At 38.5% G+C, this 20,812-nt stretch overlaps 1 protein-coding gene across 5 annotated transcripts in view; it reads right to left on the bottom strand.

Moving 5' to 3' along the window:
• The window catches only part of LOC121168137 (titin), a 262,883-nt gene that overhangs the window by 87,248 nt on the left and 154,823 nt on the right, over positions 1 to 20,812 (bottom strand). For all 5 annotated transcript variants that reach the window (XM_040997939.1, XM_040997940.1, XM_040997941.1 and 2 more), the window contains 33 exons: positions 20,486 to 20,749; positions 19,744 to 20,010; positions 19,365 to 19,628; positions 19,139 to 19,278; positions 18,900 to 19,026; positions 18,508 to 18,774; positions 18,134 to 18,400; positions 17,142 to 17,408; positions 16,910 to 17,049; positions 16,368 to 16,494; positions 15,404 to 15,546; positions 11,298 to 11,421; positions 10,453 to 10,719; positions 8,778 to 8,875; positions 7,927 to 8,095; positions 7,563 to 7,829; positions 7,195 to 7,461; positions 6,825 to 7,103; positions 6,325 to 6,733; positions 6,109 to 6,233; positions 5,737 to 6,003; positions 4,735 to 5,004; positions 4,341 to 4,643; positions 3,950 to 4,252; positions 3,492 to 3,679; positions 3,288 to 3,402; positions 2,898 to 3,182; positions 2,646 to 2,797; positions 1,680 to 1,827; positions 1,348 to 1,525; positions 839 to 960; positions 458 to 745; positions 41 to 337 (listed from right to left, as the gene is read on the bottom strand). In XM_040997939.1, coding sequence (XP_040853873.1) covers positions 41 to 337; positions 458 to 745; positions 839 to 960; positions 1,348 to 1,525; positions 1,680 to 1,827; positions 2,646 to 2,797; positions 2,898 to 3,182; positions 3,288 to 3,402; positions 3,492 to 3,679; positions 3,950 to 4,252; positions 4,341 to 4,643; positions 4,735 to 5,004; positions 5,737 to 6,003; positions 6,109 to 6,233; positions 6,325 to 6,733; positions 6,825 to 7,103; positions 7,195 to 7,461; positions 7,563 to 7,829; positions 7,927 to 8,095; positions 8,778 to 8,875; positions 10,453 to 10,719; positions 11,298 to 11,421; positions 15,404 to 15,546; positions 16,368 to 16,494; positions 16,910 to 17,049; positions 17,142 to 17,408; positions 18,134 to 18,400; positions 18,508 to 18,774; positions 18,900 to 19,026; positions 19,139 to 19,278; positions 19,365 to 19,628; positions 19,744 to 20,010; positions 20,486 to 20,749 — 7,194 coding nt within the window. The remainder of the gene's footprint in view (positions 1 to 40; positions 338 to 457; positions 746 to 838; positions 961 to 1,347; positions 1,526 to 1,679; positions 1,828 to 2,645; positions 2,798 to 2,897; positions 3,183 to 3,287; positions 3,403 to 3,491; positions 3,680 to 3,949; positions 4,253 to 4,340; positions 4,644 to 4,734; positions 5,005 to 5,736; positions 6,004 to 6,108; positions 6,234 to 6,324; positions 6,734 to 6,824; positions 7,104 to 7,194; positions 7,462 to 7,562; positions 7,830 to 7,926; positions 8,096 to 8,777; positions 8,876 to 10,452; positions 10,720 to 11,297; positions 11,422 to 15,403; positions 15,547 to 16,367; positions 16,495 to 16,909; positions 17,050 to 17,141; positions 17,409 to 18,133; positions 18,401 to 18,507; positions 18,775 to 18,899; positions 19,027 to 19,138; positions 19,279 to 19,364; positions 19,629 to 19,743; positions 20,011 to 20,485; positions 20,750 to 20,812) is intronic.

Below are 20,812 nucleotides of genomic sequence, written 5' to 3'. Positions count from 1 at the left end.
ATGCAAACTTTTTCCCCCACTAACTGGTTGAGTAACTCACCAAATTGATATTTAGCTGTTATTGGAGCAGCCTGGACAGGCTCGCCAACACCATACATGTTTTCTGCAGCCACTCGGAAGATGTATTCTTTATTAGGTGTTAATTTGGTTGCTTTGAAGTTTGTATCCTTGACCGTTGAGGAGAGCTTGTGCCATACTTCACTGTCTGTGGCCCTTCTTTCCACAACATAGTTTGTGATCTTAGACCCGCCATCATCCCGTGGTGGGTTCCATGTTAGAAGGCATGACTCATTGGTCACCTCTGTGATGTCAAAAGCTGCTGGTGGTCCTGGTTTATCTACATTACATATACAGAGAAGACAGGTATGAGTTTTTTTCTTTTTTGTCATTTTTTTAAATTCAAGAAAGTAACTGAAATTAGGGTGTTTCTTGTTTTCTAAACCAGAGCCTCCCTTACCTAAGACGTTCACTTCCACCACAGCTGTAGCCCGGCCACAGGTATTCACAGCCTCGATGATGTACGTGCCGGTGTCACTTCTCTTGCTATCTGTAATAGTGACTGTGGACTTTTTAGGAACGTTTTCAATGGTGATTCTGTTGTCCTGCTTCAGGAGCATATCTGCTTTTGTCCAGGTGATTTTCGGTTCGGGTTTTCCAGTGACAGTGGCAGGGAGCTCAATCTTTGTTCCCGCTTTTACGGTGATGCCAGCCAGGAGTTTCACATCGAGGAAAATTTCTGGGGCCTCTGAATAAGAAAATATGATTTATACTATTAACAAACTCAAGCAGAATTAAAGTCGGAGGCCTGACAGAATAGAGAAAAGCAAAAAATAAGTACCCTGTGTGTCCACAGCCTGGATTTCATCTGTGGGCTTGCTTGGCAAGCTAGCCCCCTGCCGGTTCAGGGCCTTCACACGGTAAGCATACCATTTGCCTTCCTCAAGACCTGTCACTTCCATTCTGTCGGGGAAAAAAAGGAGATGTTTTACTGTTATGTAGATAAGTGGTTCCTCTGTGGAGCAATCAGACTCATTCCAATCATTCCCAACTGCATAGTCTTTAATTGAAATGTGGGATGCTTTGATTCTGTTAACTAAAAACAAAAACAAAATAAAAACAAGACAAGACCCAACAAAACAAACCAAACCCATCAAAACTAGATAAACCAGACCAAAAGGAGTTGATCTAGAGATACTCTCAGCACCTTTCAGAAACAAGATACGTGGAACAATTATAAAAATTAAAAAGTCAATATTTTAAAATATCACTGACATAGCTCATTTTAGTGCAGCAGGGGTAGGGGGTAAATATTTACTCTTGTGATAAACTAGTAAGTGGAGAACCTACTTTGTGTCTGCCACAGGTTCTCCACAGGCGACCCATTTATCTGAACCACGTGGGCATTTTTCAACTATATATCCTTTGATGCGTGAACCACCATCATATTTTGGTGGATCCCATGTTAGGAAGATGCTCTTGGCTGTTCTGTCTCTCCATTTGACATTCTCCGGAGGGTCAGGTACCGCTGTAACATTTTAAGGAGACAGTCAGCCTCACACAGGACACCTATGGTATCGTTATAATGCAACCCCTGCTGTCCCCCATAGCACCCACTGCAGGTCTACAAGCCGAACTATTCATCATGAAGCCAGGTCAGCAATCATGAAGAAGGTACTCACTCGCAGGTGCTGACATATTCACAGGTTCGTCAACATAGGCAGGGTCTCCAGGTCCACACTTGTTACGGGCACAGACTTTAAACAAATACTCTTTTCCTTGAACAAGGTCAGGAACTGTGAATTCTAGGTCAGTTACATTGTCCATCACCTGAAACAAATACAGACCAGTAATTAATTATTTCCCAAAAACCTTTTGCCCAATTAGAAGGATTTTTTTTTACCATGAGCAAGAATTCAAATGAATGTTGTTTTGCACGCTAAAGATTATTCTTATAATAGTATTATACTAGGGAAATGTGCAAATGAGATTATGTCATAATATAAGTGCTTTGGCAAATTTTTAAAATCCAAAACTAACTAAAAATTTCCTGTGGTTCATAAAAGCGGTTCAGTTATACCAGACCTTGACTGAACTATTTTGGAAAGCAAGGACATTAATTGTGTGTGTGTGTGTGTGTGTGTGTGTGTGTGTGTGTGTGTGTGTGTGTGTGTGTGTGTGTTTTGAGGCCAGTGGTGTGGTACAGCATGTTAAACCACTATCTGTGACACCAGCATTCCATGTGGGCAGCAGTTCATGCTTTGACTGCCCCACTTCTGACCCAGCCTAATGGCCCTGGAAAAGCAGTGAAAGATAACCTAAGTACTTGGAACCCTGTCACACATGTGGGGGACTCAGAAGAAGCTCTCAGACTGGCTTGACCCAGCCTTGGCCTCTGCAGCCATTTCTGGAGTGAACTAGTGGGTGGAATGTCTCTATCTTCCTCTAACTTTTCCCTCTTTGCACCCTCCCATTCTCTCAGAAGCTCTGGTTCTCAAGCAATCATTCATTCACTAAAAGTTTTGGCAGTTTTTCAGTAAGTACAAGTTAACAAGATACAGCACATATAAATCCTGCATGGCATCCCAGCTCTCTGAGACTTCCTCCATTCTCTTTTCTGGATTTGTTCAATCACTGCTCAAACTTACTTTAGTCCATATTTTTCGGCTGACTTCTCGCTTTTCAACGAGATACCCAGTTAATGGACTTCCTCCATCATCATCGGGTGGTTCCCAAGTCAAGTGTACTGAGTCCTTAGTTATGTCATCAAATTTCAGTTCCTTGGGGGCACTGGGGGGAGCTGAAAAAAAATGCAGTCATCAGTCAGTATTACTAGTATTCTGAAAGGATATTCACAACACTACCAAATCACCCTAGATAACAAGAGATTAGCTTCTTACCAATTACATTGACATCAATTTCCCCAGAAATTGCCTTCACACGATTTTCCAATTTCAATGTATAAATGCCCTTGTCCGGGCGTTCACTGGGAGAAATCACAAGCTCAGCATAGGCAGATAAAGTCTTAATTTTCACACGGTCATCAGCTTCTAGTACTTTATCTCCAAAAGACCATGTTGCCGTTGGTCTTGGATAGCCAGTACTTGGAACCAGGATCTTGATAGGATTTGGAATGATAACTTCCAAACCATCTTTAAATGCACTTAAATCCATCGTTGGCTCAACTACCAAGAAGAAAAAGAAATCAATGAGTTTCCAGTACCACATTTACATCTCTGGGACCCCCACGTAGTTTATGTGCTGTTCCCAAACTTAAAATATTCATGTACCTGCTGCATCATCAGCAGTTAGAGGACCAAGAATTTCAGATGGGTCTGACACACCAGCTGCATTTTCTGCAGATACTCTGTATAGATATTTATTTCCTTTTTGTAATCCAGTAACCTGAAAGCATGAATGAATATGTGTAAAACATTGACACACTGTGGCTCATGATCAGACACTGACTACCTGTTTACATAAAGTTGCCCTACCTTGTAAGTCAGTTCAGGGACTGGTTTCATATTGCAACGAATCCAGTGATCTTTTCCCTCTTCACATCTTTCAATGATGTAGCCCAATATTGGGCTTCCCCCATCTTTCAAAGGAGGCTCCCATGTGAGCTGAACAGAGGACTGTGTCTGATCGGAGGAGCTCAGATTCACAGGTGGACTTGGTCTCTCTGGTATTGAAGAATTGGACAACACTTTTAACTTTAGGGGCATTTTATTAAGATGATGCTGTAATCAACCCTACCAGCCTCAGTAAAATATCACAGCTATGAAATTCATTGAAAAAAAAAAAGTAGGTACAATCAGGCATTCTGTGATTTTGTTCCAATTTTCCTCTTGGGATACCCTTTTAATTACTTTCAGTTTTAACTACCATGCTTCATAGACCTGATTTCTTGATCCCGTACAATAATCATTTCCTCTTTGTGGGATGGGCTTACCAATTGGATCAGCAACTTTAACGAACGGCGTGGCTGCACTGGGTTTTCCAACTCCGATGCGGTTTTGAGCTCTGACACGGAAACTATATTCCTGTCCTTCCACCACGTCAGTGACAGTAGCAGACAGATCTTCAGCCCTTACGGTCATGGCAGTCTCCCACCTGATTGAACTCTTGTCTCTTAATTCAATGACATAGTTGGTGATCTCAGCACCTCCGTCGTACTCCGGCGGCTCCCATGTCAGTTGGACACCAAATCTATTCACATCTGTGATGGCTACATTCAAAGGAGGGCCTGGAACATCTGCAGAGGAGGAAAACACAGGTTTTGGATTATCTTGGAAGTAAAAGTGAGAATCAGCAAGTTTGTAATTTACTTGAAAACTGCTTACCATATTTACTCCTTGCTTCTACAGGATTGTCAGTTTCTACGGGTTCACCAGTACCAACTCTATTTCTTGCACTCACACGGAATAGGTACTCCACTCCTCCTTTTTGCAGGCCCGTGACAGTAAACTCACAACTGTCTGCACGGTCGGTAGCCAGAACCCAGGTCTTCCTTCTGATGTCACGCCTTTCAACAACATAGCCGATGATTTTGCTTCCACCATCGGTTAATGGTTCTTCCCAAGCAAGACTCACTTCTCCATCAAATGTTTCTGTCACTTCTAAGTTACGTACTGGCCCAGGAACATCTGAAATTCACAGGTGAAAGAGTTTTTTAATGTTTTATCATGCTTTTTAGTTGTGGTTTGCCAAGTAAGTCTGTGTGACCTAAGGGCTTACCAATAACTTGCAAATTGATAAATCCTTCTGCTTTTCCATGTTTGTTCTGAAGCACAATTTTATACCTTCCTCTGTCTCCTTTCTTGGCTTCTAAAATTCTGAAAGAGGTTTGCTCGGCTGTAGTATCGACAGTTTTTGAAGAAAGAGGCTCATTTTCTTTAAACCACTCAGCTTCTGCTTTGGGGTAGGCATCATAAGGTACCACCATGGTCAGAGGTTGGCCGGCATCCACCACAAGGTCTTGATCAGCTGTCTTGATTTTTGGTGCAGCTGGAGAGAAAGATAACATGTGAATGATAACATGTTATAATGTAGAATGAGCTATGTACTGTATCCGACTACATCATGGCCTCCTTAAAATGCGTTTGTTCAGAAACACTAGCTGAATAACCTTGGAAGTATGCCACAGTCTTTACAACATAGACCACTAGGTTTGTTTTTAGTTGTTACTACTGTTTTCTTTCTGTATTTGTTGGAAATCATCAGACTGAAATACAGAGGTTGAGTTTGGCATAAAATCATAAGGTATCTTTTTTTTTGCAAAGGAATCAATATAACAACATTTTTGATATGTAGCTGAAAATAAACAAGATAAGTTTTTTACATAGATGAGGTGGCTTTTTAAAAACAATGACAACAGGTAAAGATATCTTGGATCAGGAAAAGAGTGAGCTTAAAAACCTGCAGAGGTTTGGAAAGTAGGAGAGTGAGGGGTGTTTTTAGGGCTGGGAAAACTAAGGATCATCAATTCTAGGAAGTAATGAATCGCCAGCCATGAACCAAGAGTTGTACCAGTGTATGGCATGGTACAATGCATGCCACAGATTTCCGTTTACTTTGGATGACACTTTGTGGTAGGGGAAACTAGAATGATTAACATGACTAAAGCCAACTACAAATTAAAGGCTCTCACGAAGATTTTCTCCCTAAATAATTGTGAAATCTGAAATCTATACATTATCTATGATGCCATGGTGCTGTGTTAGACTAAAAGGTACCTACCTGCCAGCTCAAGCTTGGCTCTGGCCTCTTTATCTTTGGCAACAAATCTGTATTCACCCTGGTCACGGGGCTTGATATCACAAATCTGTAGCCTGTGTATTTTTCCTTCACTCATCATCTGGTGTTTGTCACCCTGGACGACAATCATGTTGTTCCTTAGCCATTGAACTTCCACTTTATCTTTGTTGAGCTCAGCTAAAAAGATCACATCAGCACCAGGGGCTTCAAGAATATCTTGGGGAGGCCTGATGATCTCCACAGGGATTTCTGAAAGTGAAAAGGAAGGTAAATTACACATGTTTTCAGTTCAGTTAACAATTTTAAAGCCAGCAGCTAATGTTGCCATCATTATTATTTCTACTTAATGCATACCTTCCACAAAGAGTCTAGCTCGAGACTTCCTGTCTTCCACCCCACAAGCATATTCACACTCATCATCCAATCTGCAGTCCTTAATAATGAGTCTATGTATGCTTCCATCTTTCTCAAATTTGTATCTGAAGAAGAGATTAAATTACGGTTAGCTTGCATCATCAGCACAAAATTGCTCAAGTTAGCTGCAAAATCAATAAGACATTTTCTGCTTACTTTTTGCCTTCCTTGATTTCTCTGCCATTTCTGTACCATTTGACATTAGCTTTTTCCCTGGACAGTTGGCACGAGAAGACAGCATCGTCGAATTCGGTGACTGTCTGATCTTCTAAGTGTTCCACAAATTCCGTTGGGGCTTCTATGATAAGAAGCTCAGCTACAGATTGATCTTGGCCAGCCGTGACAATGTATTCACCTTCGTCTGGGAAGCCACAGTCTTTAATAGTCAGAGAGTGCTTGTACTTATCGATTCTGTATGATATACGGTTGTCAAAAGCTACTTCTTCACCATTTTTAGTCCACTTCAGCTTTACATTGAGACGGTTTACTTTGCACCAGAAAGTCACGGACTTCTTTTCCATTGTTTCAATATCTTTAAGAGGTTCAATAATCCGAAGATCTTCCTCTGTTGGAAAGGAAGAAAGGTAACGTGGCTTTTAGTTGTTTTCTTCCTAGAAGTTAAGAATGTATCTCAAATGTAATAGAATATGACATACCTTCTACTATTAGATTGGCTGCACTTTTAACATTTTCGCCTCTGTGATTGGTCAAAGACACACTGTAGTTGGCCTGGTCATCTAACCGTGCATCTCTGATTCTGAGGGTGTAGACCAAATCTTTTTGGAGAAGAATGTATTTAGAACTATCGAAAATGGCTTCCTCATTCCGGAACCATTTGGCTTTTGCACCTTCTGTATTGACCTCACAGTTGAAGACAACTTCTTGTTGTTCCTTCACGCGAGTGTCCTTAAGAGGAACTATGATCCTGAGTTTTTCTGAAAGCAACAAATGACACTTTATAGTATATAGGTGGACAAAACTGATGGAAATGAATATAAATAAAGCCAAGAGCCAGAACAAACTTACCAATCACTGTTAAGTGAGCAGCTGCTCTGGCGGCTCCAACCATGACCACGTAAGTGCCCATGTCTTGCAAGGTGGCATCCTTCACAACGAGGATCCTCTTTTTGCCATCAGCAATGATGTCATATTTATCTCCAGATTCAAGTGTCTTATCGTCTCTCTTCCACTGGACCTCAAAGCTTTCCTTTGATATAGTGCAAACAAATTCAGCCTTTTCACCTTCAAGAATTTCAAGGTTTTGTGGCTTTGAGATAAATTCAGCAGCAAGCTCTGGAAAGAAAAAGTTACAAGATAATTAAAACTTACACATTTGTACTTTAAAATGTAACAAGTATGAACTGTTTTTGAAAATATTATTGTGATTTTCATACCATGTACTTTGACTTTGCCATCAGTTCGAGAACTTGGAAGTCTGCAGTTGTAGTCGCCAGCATCTTCAAGATGTGCATTCTGAATGACAAGGATTCTCTTTCTTCCATCAGTAAGTATTTCAAATCTTCCTGTTTCAATGATCTCATCATCTCCTTTGTACCAAATCACTTCGGCTCCAGGCTTGGAGACTTCACAAACCAGTTTTATGGTGTCTGTTTCATTAACATCAATGTTGGCAAGATTTTTGGTAAAGATAGCTTCTTCTTCTGCAGGAAAGTTTGAAAAAAAAAAAACTTTGTAAAACTGGGAATTTTGACTCTTTACAGAAACATATATGTGTGCAAAGAAAGACTTCTGCCTTACCCAGGACTGTCAACATGCCCGATGTTCTTGCCGTTCTTACTTCACAGGAATATTCTGCTTCATCATTCAGCAGACATTTGTTGACAACAAGAATGCGCACTGCTCCCTTGGATATGATGTCATACTTCTTGCCCTTTTTAATTTCAGCACCATCTTTAAACCATTGGACCTATGATAAACAGATTTCTTAATCACTTTTTAGGTTATTCCTTTACATAGCCATCCCTAAGACAAACTATGTTGCTGAATTTTTCTGAAATCCAACTTATAAGACTTAATTGGTAAAATACAAAGAACGAAAGTGACAGATAAAAATCTAATAAAACCCAAACAAGGAAAAACTTGCTTATTTCTAGGTGAACTGTTATTATAATATTATTAATTATTAAAAGCAATGGGATTGTATGTTTCCAGCAATTGAAGGTCTTATACATCATGCAGACTAACTCCTTGGATATGTAAGATGAGATTCCAAGTGTGAGAAATTTTAATGATAGTTGATGGCAACCAGTTCTGATTTGACACATGTGAAAATGTTGCCTTTTTAAAAATCAAAGCCATTCAAGTCCTCAATTTCATAGAAGTCAAATCCAGAATATCTACATTTACTGGTGAGAATCCAGTGTTTTTCAAGCAACAGAAAATGAATAACATTAAAGGGTGAACAATTAAGTCAAGAATATATTTCATATTAAAATAATCTTCAAAGGGACAGTAGTAGCTTTCAGTGCATGAGGAAATAAAAAGGAAGCGGTCAACACTGAAAGACTTTTTTGGGAAGTTCTTGCTCCGTTGTGCAAAAGGGAACAAGTTATCTGACTATCCAAAATAACAGGTAGATAATCACAAACCTTAGCATTTTCTTTGGAAATTTCACACTCAAACCGGGCCATTTCTTTTTCTTTAACTTGAAGATCAGTGAGTGGTCGTAAGAATTCCACATGAGGAGCTGTAAGAGAATTTCATTAGAATTCAAAACGAGGTTTCTGGAAATTTACTCAGGTACATTAAGAAAAAGTGAATCTTTTGCATGGCTTTTTTTCATCTTAATAGGCGATGACTACATCTGAAATCACTTGGAGTTCTCATTCAGGCAATGATATGTTGCTACTATTACGACTATATCTATACTACATTTTGTACTTTAGTTATAATTAGATGTACACATTAGAGAGCCAGCTCAGTTCTTTTGAATGATGGTTAGAAGAAAAATTTCAGTGATACTACCCGAGATTTGAAAGACGTTGTCAATAGAAGCACCAGTGGCAAAGAAACATTGTCTTGATTAAGGCAACCAGCATAGTCTTTGAGAAGTTAGCAGAATTTCATGATAAAGCATCTTGAAGTATTATGACCAGCTTATTCTATGGCTACAAGCCATGAGTCTTTAATTGAATTTGCATATTTAGTTATTTTTTTTTTCTCTAAACTCAGCTCCAAAGACATCACATGTAAGTCAAGCATAAAAGGCTACTAGTGTGATGAAGTGATGTGTTTTGTATGGGAGGGCAGTTTTTTTTTGTTTGTTTGTTTGATTTTTAACTTCTGTTGCCTTCTCTCTGGAATGAACACAGCTGACGTCTGGGCTAGGGCACTTCCCCTTTGTCCTTTGTTAAACCTCCTTGTCAGTCCTTTCCCAGATGATCTTGATCAGTCAGACTCTAGGACAAAGGTGGCCAACAGGCTTGAAAAGATGCACTTGTTGCAGCTCAGTCTTCTTGGAGTGAAGGTAGATGCCCAGGGGAAGGAGACCCAAGAAGCTACTGTAACATGGGCTTCAACAGAGCAACCACAGAATGAAAAGAATAGGGCGATTTGGCATGTATGAAGCACAATCAAAGCTACTGGGAAGCAACTAAACCAAACACTGCATTAAAATGCTCACTGAAAAATGGCACCGGCAGGCAAGCGAGTGAATGAGAAACATAAGCTAGCATGTGCATTTTTGAGAAAAGCTGTTTTTCCCAAAGGGATGAAGTCAGCCTAAAAATCAGTAGAGCTCTCTTCATTCATAAAATCCAGGGCTTAAAGAATCTGGACCTTGCTTCATCTTTTCATTTATTCTTATTTTTGGAGATGGAATTATTTGAATGAGATTTTTCATATTACAGCAGACCTCAGGAATGCTTATATTCAAACTGAAATGTCATACTCATTTTCTAGTTATTCCTCATGCCTGAAAATTCATTTTTCTTCCATGTGGAAACCACTTTAAATTTCATTTTGAAAATGAAAGGATCCTTGTTAACCTTTTCTTATTCAGCTTGTTCTCATCCATATTGGAGTATTCATACAGGCTTGTCCCATGTAGATAACAAATGCATCAGGTCACTGTTCAGTGTGAGGCAAGAATGCTTTAAAAAGTGTGTCATCAGATCCCATATAACTAAAGATCTTTTGTCAAATACAGAGTGGCATGTTAGGTCAGCATTGACACTGTAAGTTGCCAAGACAAGCATGCACAAAGTGATTTTGTTGTTGTTACCAAAGAGTTGCAAATGTAAAGTCCCACGTAAGAATACTTACGCACAACATTCAGGTTACAGGAAGTCTTAAAATCCTTAGCATCGCAAGTGTATGTTTTAATATCCTCTGGGGTACAATCATGTATAATAAGCTTTCTGACCCTGCCATCAGCAACAATTTCATATTTCTTGCTTTTGAGGATTTCTGTCCCATTTTTGAACCATTTCACTTTAGCATTTTCTCTGGAAACTTCACACTCCAACACTGCAGTGGCTTCCTCTTCGACCGTCTGGTCCTCAAGAGGTTTAGTGAATTCAACTGGGGGTTCTGAAAGAATCATACTCATTAGCCAAGTGTTTGCCTCTTGTTCTCCAAGACTTTCAGTGTCTCCTCAACCTTTCTCCGGCCACTCCAGGCTTTTTCTTTTCCAAGATTCATTTGCAAGATTTGATTCAATTCAGATGTTTTCCTCTAATAATGATGTTTTAATCATTATTTGTATGTACAGAGGAAAACCATTTTCATAAACTATAAAACAAGGAAATAATAGCCAACTCTTCGTTTAAAAAAGGATGAACCTGGATTGAATAATAATGCTTCCTCCAGCTGTTTTTAAAAGGAAGATTTATTATCAAATAAAATCATAGGGAAAAAAAAGAGGAAGTAAAACCTATGTTGTCAAATTGGCGTTTTGACACTTAGAAAAATAATTTGTGAAATATTTTGCTACACTAATGTAGAACTAGACTTTTGCCAATTTGGTTGATTTTAATGATCTATGGTATTCACTGTAGAGTAATTGAGAGTTGGCATTATTTTTAGACTTATGGCATTATTTATGTGTATATATACACGCATATATACATATAAATTATATATATCTTAAAAGCATGCTTTATAATTACCTTTCACAAAGAGGTTGGCATGAGTCTTGAAATCCTTTGCTGTTAGTTGGACTTCCCCAGCATCTTCTAGTTTTACATCCCTCAGTGTAAGTGTATGAACTCTTCCTTCTGAACGTGGAACCACCTAGTTTTTTATATATTAAAAAAAAAAGTGGTTTTAAGCACCTGGGAAAGTGCAATCCATATGAAGGTACATTTACTTCACTTAAAGAGTTTGAAATCGTGTTTTCCAAGTGATTTTATAATCCTATACATATTTTAAAATCTTCTGTTATTATTATCATTTTATGATACGGTTCCATATATGTATTTAAAATTCTTTTAGCTTCTAATTTGAAAGCTTAAGATAATATTTTATAAACCTTTACATAGTTAGTGGGTAGTCTTCTATGTTGAAACTACATGTCAATTGCTTGTTTAAATTGTGATCTTATTTACACATATATACAAATATAGTGTTTATTATTGTTACTTCATTTGCATACATAAAGAAAGAATTTTGAGAAACTGTTAGGAAAGGAAGAAAAAAAATGATGAAGGGGGACAGTACGCAGCAAGTAAACCATATTTTGTAAATACAAGGGACTTGCCACGCAACAGTGGGTTAAACTCTTTCAATAATTTCAGGAATTCGAGGTTGGCATTGTGGTGCAGAGGCACTCCTGGTCAGAGCACCAGTTCAGCTCTTGGCTGCTTCAGTTCTAATCCAACTTGTTGCTAATATGCCTGGGAAAGCAACAGATGCTGGCTGGAGCTCCTTCCATCCTGAGAGATCTGGATGGAGTTCCTGGGTCATGCTTTCAGCCTGGCATAGCTCCAGCATATTTGCAGCCATGTGAAAAAATAATCAACAGCTGGAGGCTCTCTCTCCCTCCTTTTTTCTTTCTGTTTTTCTGCCTCTTTGTCACTCTACTTTACAAATAAACACATGAATCCTTAAAAATAATTTTGGCAATTCTATATTTTGCAAACCATGAAACCTATGTTTAAATTGATTGGCACAATTTCTTAATTTTTAAGAAAATCAAAACTGCAATTTAAAACTGCAAATGAAGATGTTGAGTCTTTTTGCTTGTTTTTTGTATTTGGGCTGGAAAATCAGGTATCAGTGGTACTACAAATAGGGTCATGTATAAGAGAATTAGCAAAATTTCTAAGAAGCTATTGCCTGACACTGAGGTAGAATTTTGTGCCACTGGAGAGTTCATTTAGACACAGGAGTAATGTAAATTACGCAAAGGAAAAAAATCAAGAATATAATTTCATCTAAAGGTGTTTTTCTTAATTAAATTCTGGACATGGTTATTTATATAATTTCTTTCAGTTGAGAAGGGCCAAACAATGTAATAAACATCAAATACAAGAGAATAATTAAGATATGCCCTAGAGGCCTAGCACAACAGCTCAAATGACTAATCCTCCCCCCTCAAGTACTAGGATCCTACAAGGTCACTGGTTCACATCCTGGCTGCTCTACTTCCATCCACCAGCCTGCTTGTGGCCTGCGAGAACAGTGGTGGGCTTCAGGAGAATCCTGGGACTCTGCACTCACGTGGGAGACCCGAAGCTGCTCCTAGATCCTGGCTTTGGATCCACGCAGCTCTAGCCATTGCAGCCACTGGGGAGTAAACCACAGGATGGAAGGTATTTTTCTCTCCTTTTCTCTTTAAATTTGCCTTTGCAATAAAAATTAAATAAGGCTTAAAAAAAAAAAAAGATACGCCCTAGGAACTTAGCTAACCATTCAAGGGAAAATTGCTTCAACAGATAATTTGCTTATTAATGATGAACATAAATTTTTATTGTAAATTTTGAAAATGTAAGTGCATTTAAAAAGAAACCTCAGTTTTTAACTGAGTTGTAAATTCATTTACAGATATGTTTCATTTATTAATACACTGTTTTATCACCTAAAGTCCTCTGAGGGTACTCTAGAATATTCTCTATTACCACATACATAACATTCAGAACACAACAGTTCTCAATAAATACCTTGCACGTAGTGTATCTCAAATATTTTAAAGGGAAAAATAAATAAGTGCATTAGAAAAATAAACCAATTTAAGAAAACAGTAATGGTTATTTAAATTTCTTATAGAAGAAACATTGTCATATTATGCAGTGATCAAACTATGAAATGCAAAACTATTAAAAGCTAAAATATTTTAGTAGTAGTGGTTCTTTCTCAGGTTTGTAGCCAAAACCACATAACTTTTCCATCATTTCTTATTCTTATAACATGTTTTTGATTTATTGTTAAAATATTAGAGATTAAACTTTTTTTGCAAAATAGAGCAAAGGTCTAAATAAATTGACAAGAGCCTATTTGTTACAATAGATCTAACCTAAACAGAGCCTTTATAATATATTAAAATGATTAGAGGTGATGAAGGGTAAAAGGGGAAATTCCCTGAGCTTAAGGTACTCTATCATGAAAAAGAAAAAAAGTGAAAAAAAAAACGGCCATATTACATCAAAGTTTATATTTAAATGCATTTTCAAATAGTCATGTAAGTAATGTAAGACTAAATTCTTAAATGGCTGATATATTTTGGGGGGCTGCAGTAGAGGATTAAAATTCCTATGTGAGGGGACATACCAAGGGGCCCTATAGAATTCTAGTAAGCTGATCCCTTCTAACTACAGAAAAATATTTTAAAGACAGTAAGATTTTTTTAGTACAAAATTGCAAGATCTTTAGGAATCTACATTGAAAAATTAAAATAGTACATGCTTAACAGTATAACAGAGACTGATTTTCAATTAAGAATAGCTCTTAATTTGAACAAAAGACAATTTAGTAGTTATATATAGTAAATACATATATATTATATATGATAACATATTACATATATAAATATATAGTAAGATAAGTTTGGCTATCCAGTTCAGTTTTTGCAACACTTAACTGTAGGACGGTTTTCTGATAAGTGACTTAGCTCTTATTCTACAATTTGAATGTACCGTTTTCCTCTACTTGGTAGAAAGATGCCTGTTACCGAATTCTCTTTTAATCACTTTGTAGAATACCGTCCCTGTTTTTGTTCTAGAGCGGTTGCTGAGACTAATCAACTTTATGAGTTCAATCAACTCAAACCCTTTTAAAATATAGCCTTAAATTCTCAATATTTGATTTATCATATTATTTGTATTGAATATTATTTATAAAAATTGGGAGAAATGTCATGATTAATGTAGTTCTCTACCTTATTTCTACCTAATGCTGAACACTTTCAACATACCTTATTTCTAGAATTAAGAATTAATGGTCAATTACAAAATATGTTAAATATGTATATTATTTATGAAAGCAAAATGCACAATTTAGGCCGATTATATTTTCTGTCTAGCTATATATAAAAGCGGTTGCTTGATGTGTAACATTTTAGAAAAAGTTAAGGACAAGACTAGACACTGGTTACTTACTAAACCATCTAATACACTTACTCATGTTCATGGATAATCACTGTATTCTTTTTCTTGTCAGTACCATCAGTTGTACTTTAAATAGTCCCCTTGCATTCCAGAATTTGCACAGCCCAAAGCCCTTGGAGGGTTAAAAATAGCTTTGGAGAAGTGCTTGAAGAGCAGATCCGCCCAGAAGTTATCTCAACTACTTGATCAACTGCCTGAAATGGAATTCCAATCTTCTACCCTTAATCTCCTTATATGCAGAACTCTAGATAGTATGGAGACAACTAGTCACAAAATTTAATGTGCATCACTATTGCAGAGCACGCAGTCAGAAAGCCTTTTTATTTCTAGCTGGTTTCTGCCTGGTCAAATTCTTATTGATAACTAATGCTTTTGTGTCTTTAAAAAAAGGGAAAACCTCAACTTTGATCTTCCTTTACATTTTAATTATATTTCAATAAAAATATCATCTGGGTGATCCCCCCTTAAATATTACAAATCTGTCTTACAATTTCAGAAGTAATTAGGGCAGAGGTAGGAGCGGAAAGTAGAAGGTGGGCAGGTGGAATGGAGAAAGCACGGAAATAAGGACTATGCAAGCAAAGGTGGAAGAGCTTAGGAGAAAAAAGTACGGTGGCGGAGAGGGGGTGAGGAGTGGGGCACCACAAGGCAGCTGTGTGCCCGCTTTTTACCTTGTCGCTGGGCTCTAGTTTCTTTCCTTTGAGATACCATTCCACTGGGATGTCTTCGTAAGAAAGTTCACAGTCGAAGGTGGCTGTTTCCCCTGCCGTCACGGTGACATCCTTCAGGGGCCGCAAAAGGCCAATTACCCGAGCTTTACGAGAGGAAAGGAACAGCTTCGCGTTACTCATTTTGTAATTCCAAAAGAACGGATGTAGACTTAGTTGTGAATCTCCATGTTTGCCTTCTCCAGGAAGGAAAGAGGAAGAGGACCGGCCGCTGTTCTATCGCTCCTGTGCATGGGGCCCCATGGTGCTGAGAAAGGGAGAGCTCCAGTCGCTGGAGAGCCGCTATTTGTAGGGGCCCTTGGGGCTCGAATGTACAAGGTCAGCAAGAAAACCTGCTCTGCATCTGTCCCCCGGCCAGGCGTCAAGTTCTCTTGCTACATAAGGCATGCACTTCCAAAATAACTTAGACTCTGATTGGGAGAGGCCCGGGACCCCGCTGTCACATCGCCTGCCTGTGTCCATCAAACACTTTGCACCTTCCAAAAATGTTAGCTTCGTGTTCTCTGTCTTGCTTTTTTGAATCTGAAATGTCCACACAGCAAGGTTTGTCTTTATGGTGTTACAGTTACACAGCCACTTGAGCACTTCGGGCTTTGAGGCTTTTTGGGTTGTATTGAAGGAAGGGATTATAGTATAGGAAAATCTGCGTTGCTCATATTCTTTCTGTGCAGATGGCAGGGTCAATGAAATTTCAATTTTGAACATGTCTATATTAGGATATCAAGGAAATACAAGAAAGTTGAAATTTGAACTTCCATAATATTTTCTAGTGAATTCCAATTAGGTGTACTCACGTTAAGAATATATAGTATATGTTCAATTTTCAGAAAAAAAACCAAAAAACAAACAAACAAACAAACAAACAAACTAACTAAAAAACCAAAAAATAAAAACCCCAAATGCTTACGCTTAACTCGGAGGTGGGCACTAGATTTAACATTGGCGGCTTGGAAATCCACCCCACCCGTCTGATCCAGGCGGCAGTTGTGCAAAATGAGAAAGTGTATTTTGCCTTCTTCTTTAATCTCACAATCCTATAACAAAACAAGGGAAAATTTCTTAGAAAATCATTGTCTTTTGACACTTTTTTTTTGGTTAAGAACGGCAGAATAAAAAAAAAATATTTCAAGGGCTAAGAAACTTCATGTAACATTGAGCTCTTTTATTTTCTGTGAAGTAAAGTTAATGCATTTATTCTTGTTAGTTCTTCCAAACAAATTAACACCATGACAGAGTAACTACAACACTGTCCTCATTTGGTGGTCCAGGAATAATGGGTATGTGCTCGTTTAGCCCATTCTTAGGTGCTGTTATCTTTCTTTGACGTAAGGTCTGTTGGAGAAGCCGATACTGTGTTTTAAATGCCTAGCATGCACTCTGACTTTTCGCCTGTCCTTTCCTATTTCATACAGCTCCTCGGGGTGTTGACAAGCTCAGAAATAGCCTTACAGGTGTTTGGAGTAACGCCTCTCCCTTGAGCTTCCAGTTGGCATGGATGTCATCTTCTGAGATTTCGGTTTCAAAGCGAGCTGTCTCCATCTCTATCACCTCCACACTGTACAACGGTCGAACCAGTTTAATTTCCCGATCTGCAAAAGTGGATGGTCAGCATTGGCAGTTAGTCTCTGGCAGAAATAATTCCCAGCAGGTATAAGAATGAAACCCATGGAGATTTCCTTACCTTCAATGTCAAGCTTTCCTGAGGTCTGGTCTGTTCCACAGTCACAGGTATACTGTCCAATATCTGATTTCAAGGCTTTCTTTAGGATTAGCATACGTTTTTTGCCATCTGCCTTAATAACAACATTTTTGGATGGTTTTATTTCCTTGCCATCCTTAAACCATTTCACTGGTGCATCTGCTTTGCTGATTTCACACTGAAGAATCACTTCATCCTTCTCTACACCGGTGTAATCTTGAAGTTTTCCTGTGAAGTATGGATCTCCCTCTGCAGGGCAAACATACGTGAGAACCCCTTAGCAGGCAGCTCAGAAACGCTGGGTGTGTATTTACTGTCCCAAGTGTTAATCAGTTAATACATTGGCATTCAAAAGTTCTACTAACAAGAGAAAAGGAATCAGTGCATGGGATTGATTTATCAAAATGCAAACCATCTATAGTCTACTTAAGTATTTTATTATTTAACTTTTTTTAAAAATTGCTAACTTTTTGGCATCCCTATTATATAAAGGTAGATTAACTTCAAACTTTCAGATTTTCATTTTTTTTTAGTTTTTCTTTAACAGTGTCTATACACATAGATATATTCAATTTTATTTTTAATCTTCTTGATATTAAGGAGCCTGAAAAGTGATGTTTATTAATGTAAGTTCTAAGCTATTCTCTCTCATTAAAACTTCAAAAAACTTTTCCTTGAAGCAATATTTGATAAATGGAAGATGTATAGTTATTTTAAATGCCATAGGAATCAATGACTAATTAACGAATAATTAATAGTTTAAATTCAATTTTAGCTAGCTATTGTGTGGGGCTAAGATAAAATCTTCATTACTTAAAAATCCTCCTATTTTTGATAAAAGACAACTTAGAAATAAGCCCAGCTATATACGTGATGGCTTCCTAAGGCTCAGGGCTGCATTCATGTGATAGAACATACAGAAGACATTGTAATAGATACACCACAAATTCCTACTGCTTTTAGTGTAGACCTACCGAGCACAGTGAGTTTAGCTTCTGAGCTTATCCCCATCGCTTCTACTCTGATTTGGGAGGTGTCATCAATAGAGAGGTCTTTGAATGTGATTGAATGAGTTTTTCCTTCATCTTGCATTGAGACCCGCTTGCTGGTGTGCAGGCGTTGGTCATTCTTGAACCAGCTAACTGGGATGTTGTCATGAGACAACTCCACAGTGAACACGGCACTTTCCCTTTCTTTGGCTGTCACATCTTTGAGAGGGGTAAGGAATTTGAGGCGGATTCCTGTTAAGAGAAAAATGATGCATGAATCAACATCTGAAGGAAGAAGTATTTAAGTAAAAGCAAACAAGAATCATCTTAGATGTGGTTCATCTGATGAAAACATTGACCTTCAATGATCAGTTTGCCACTGGTGCGCTTATCTTCAGCCTCAAACATGTATTTTGCTTCATCTTCAAAAGCAGCTGATTTGATTATCATTGAGTGCCTTGTGCCATCTTTTATCAGCTCAAATTTGTCATCACTTGCAATTTCTTGGGTTCCTTTTAGCCAACGGAATGTTTTTGGCTCCCTGGAAACTTCACACTCAAATTTAGCCTCATCCTTCTCAAAGACTTTAACATCACTGAGAGGAGTGATGAATATTAGTGGCAATTCTGAAAGAAGAAGACAGAATGGTGAAGTCAGAACACATTTCTGCTCATCATTCTGGATCAGTTCAGGGTCTTCAAATGAAGTCTTCAAAGGCAATACAAAAAGGTGGTTGGCTAGCAAAGTGTACCTTTCACTTTGAGATTGGCTGCAGACTTTGCATTGGCAGCCTGGAAAGAAACTTCTCCAGTCATATCCAGCTGACAGTTATAAAGGACTAGAATATGCTTCTTGCCATCTTCAATGATTTCACAGTCCTGTTTGGAGGGTTAGAAGGAAAGAAAGACCATATACATAAATGGTTATTACTGCAAACCGCTGGGAAATTTCACATCTTTTCACCCATAGAATTAGCTAATCTTGACTTACAGGGGAAGCAGTCAAAGGTTCTCCTTTTAGCTTCCACTGGCCATGGACATCAGGTTCAGAAAGTTCAATTTCAAAGCGAGCTGTTTCACCAACAAATACTTCTACTCCATACAGAGGTTTTTCCACTTTTATGAGTCGAGCTGAAAAGACACCAAGTTTTGTTATATGACTCTCAAGTAAGCTGGAAGTACAGGTAGAAGACAGTTCTTGTTTCTGATTCACTCACCCTCAACGGTAACATTGGCTTTAGTTGTGTCTGTGCCACAGTCACACACATATTCGCCTTTATCTTTGAGTTCTGCCTTCTTGATCTTTAAGATGCGGCGCAGGCCGTCCGTTTTGATGGAATGTTTGGGTGAAGGTACAATCTCCTCTCCATCTTTGAACCATTTCACTGGCACATCTTTGCTCACTTCACACTTCAGAATAATCTCATCCTTCTCGACTCCGGTTTTGTCATGTAATTTCACAGTGAAATAGGGGTCGGCCTCTGAAAAATTAGCAGGACAGGAAAAGGCAAGCTTATTCAAGAGTCACTGGCTGTCAGAGCATCCTCACCCATTCTCACCATTCAGTGACTGACTCCAGTAGTTGGTCACATTTACCTAAGACTTTGAGCTGTGCTGTAGAGCTTAGGTCCTTGACTTGGGCCTTGATCTGAGATATATCATCCAGAGTCACTTCTTTTATTTCCAGTTTGTAAGTTTTGCCCTCAGACAACATGAGTACCGTTCTGCTTGTGTGGAGCTTGACATCATTTTTAAACCAGGATACATGCATCTTTTCATGGGAAAGCTCACAGACAAAAGTTGCTGTTTCGCCTTCTTTTACTGTTTGGTCTTCAAGAGGTGACATGAACTTCAATCTTATACCTGTAAGGCAAATGTGTATACTATTCTCAGACAGGATATTCACCTTCAGACTAATTCCATTCTAATCTGCCTGGGTAAAAAGGAATCATTTTACATGGCACCTCTTTGAATGGACCAATCCTCCATTTGAAAAACTTAAGAATGCTTTTGTGTGTGTGTGTGTGGGGGGGTGTTAATGAGAGAGTCAATGAGAGATAAAGAAAGAAAGAAGAGGAAGGAGGAGGAGAGAAAGTAAGTTTGGGAGAGAGTGAGCTAGAGAAACTCAACCTAGGTCTCCCAAATTACTTGAGTCTTCACCCACTGCCTCTCGTGGCCTGTATTAGCAGGAAGCTGGTACCAGGAGCAGAGCTGGAACTCAAACCAAAGCACTTATTAGGGTTAGGGTAGATGCCTTAACTTCTATGTCAGCTTTCTGCCCCTGGGTTCTATCTTGAATGTAACACATATGTGTGCCTAGATATGGAACAGCTCTTACCTGTAACAAACAGCTGTGCTGAGGACTTCTTGCCCTCCACCTCAGCTGTGTAGACTCCTTCATCATCAAAACGAGAGTCATTGATAACAAGAATGTGTTTCTTTCCATCGGCAATGATGTCAAATTTGTCAGATGCCTTGATTATGTCAGGCCCTTTAGACCAAATAACATTGGCCTCTCGGGTGAGGACACACTCAAATCGAGCTTGTCGTTTCTCTGGAACGGTGACATCCTTCAGAGGGACAGCAAAGTCCAGTTCGATTTCTGCAAAACCAAACATTACAAATGAGTTTTTTTTTTTTTTCAGAATATGGAAGAACATGGAAT

Source organism: Ochotona curzoniae, unplaced genomic scaffold (assembly GCF_017591425.1).
Source record: "Ochotona curzoniae isolate NIBS_2020 unplaced genomic scaffold, NIBS_Ocur_1.0 patch60, whole genome shotgun sequence".
NCBI classification, from domain to species: domain Eukaryota; kingdom Metazoa; phylum Chordata; class Mammalia; order Lagomorpha; family Ochotonidae; genus Ochotona; species Ochotona curzoniae.
The sequence above is the reverse complement of the archived record's forward strand: the minus strand, read 5'-3'. Positions and strand labels throughout refer to the sequence as shown.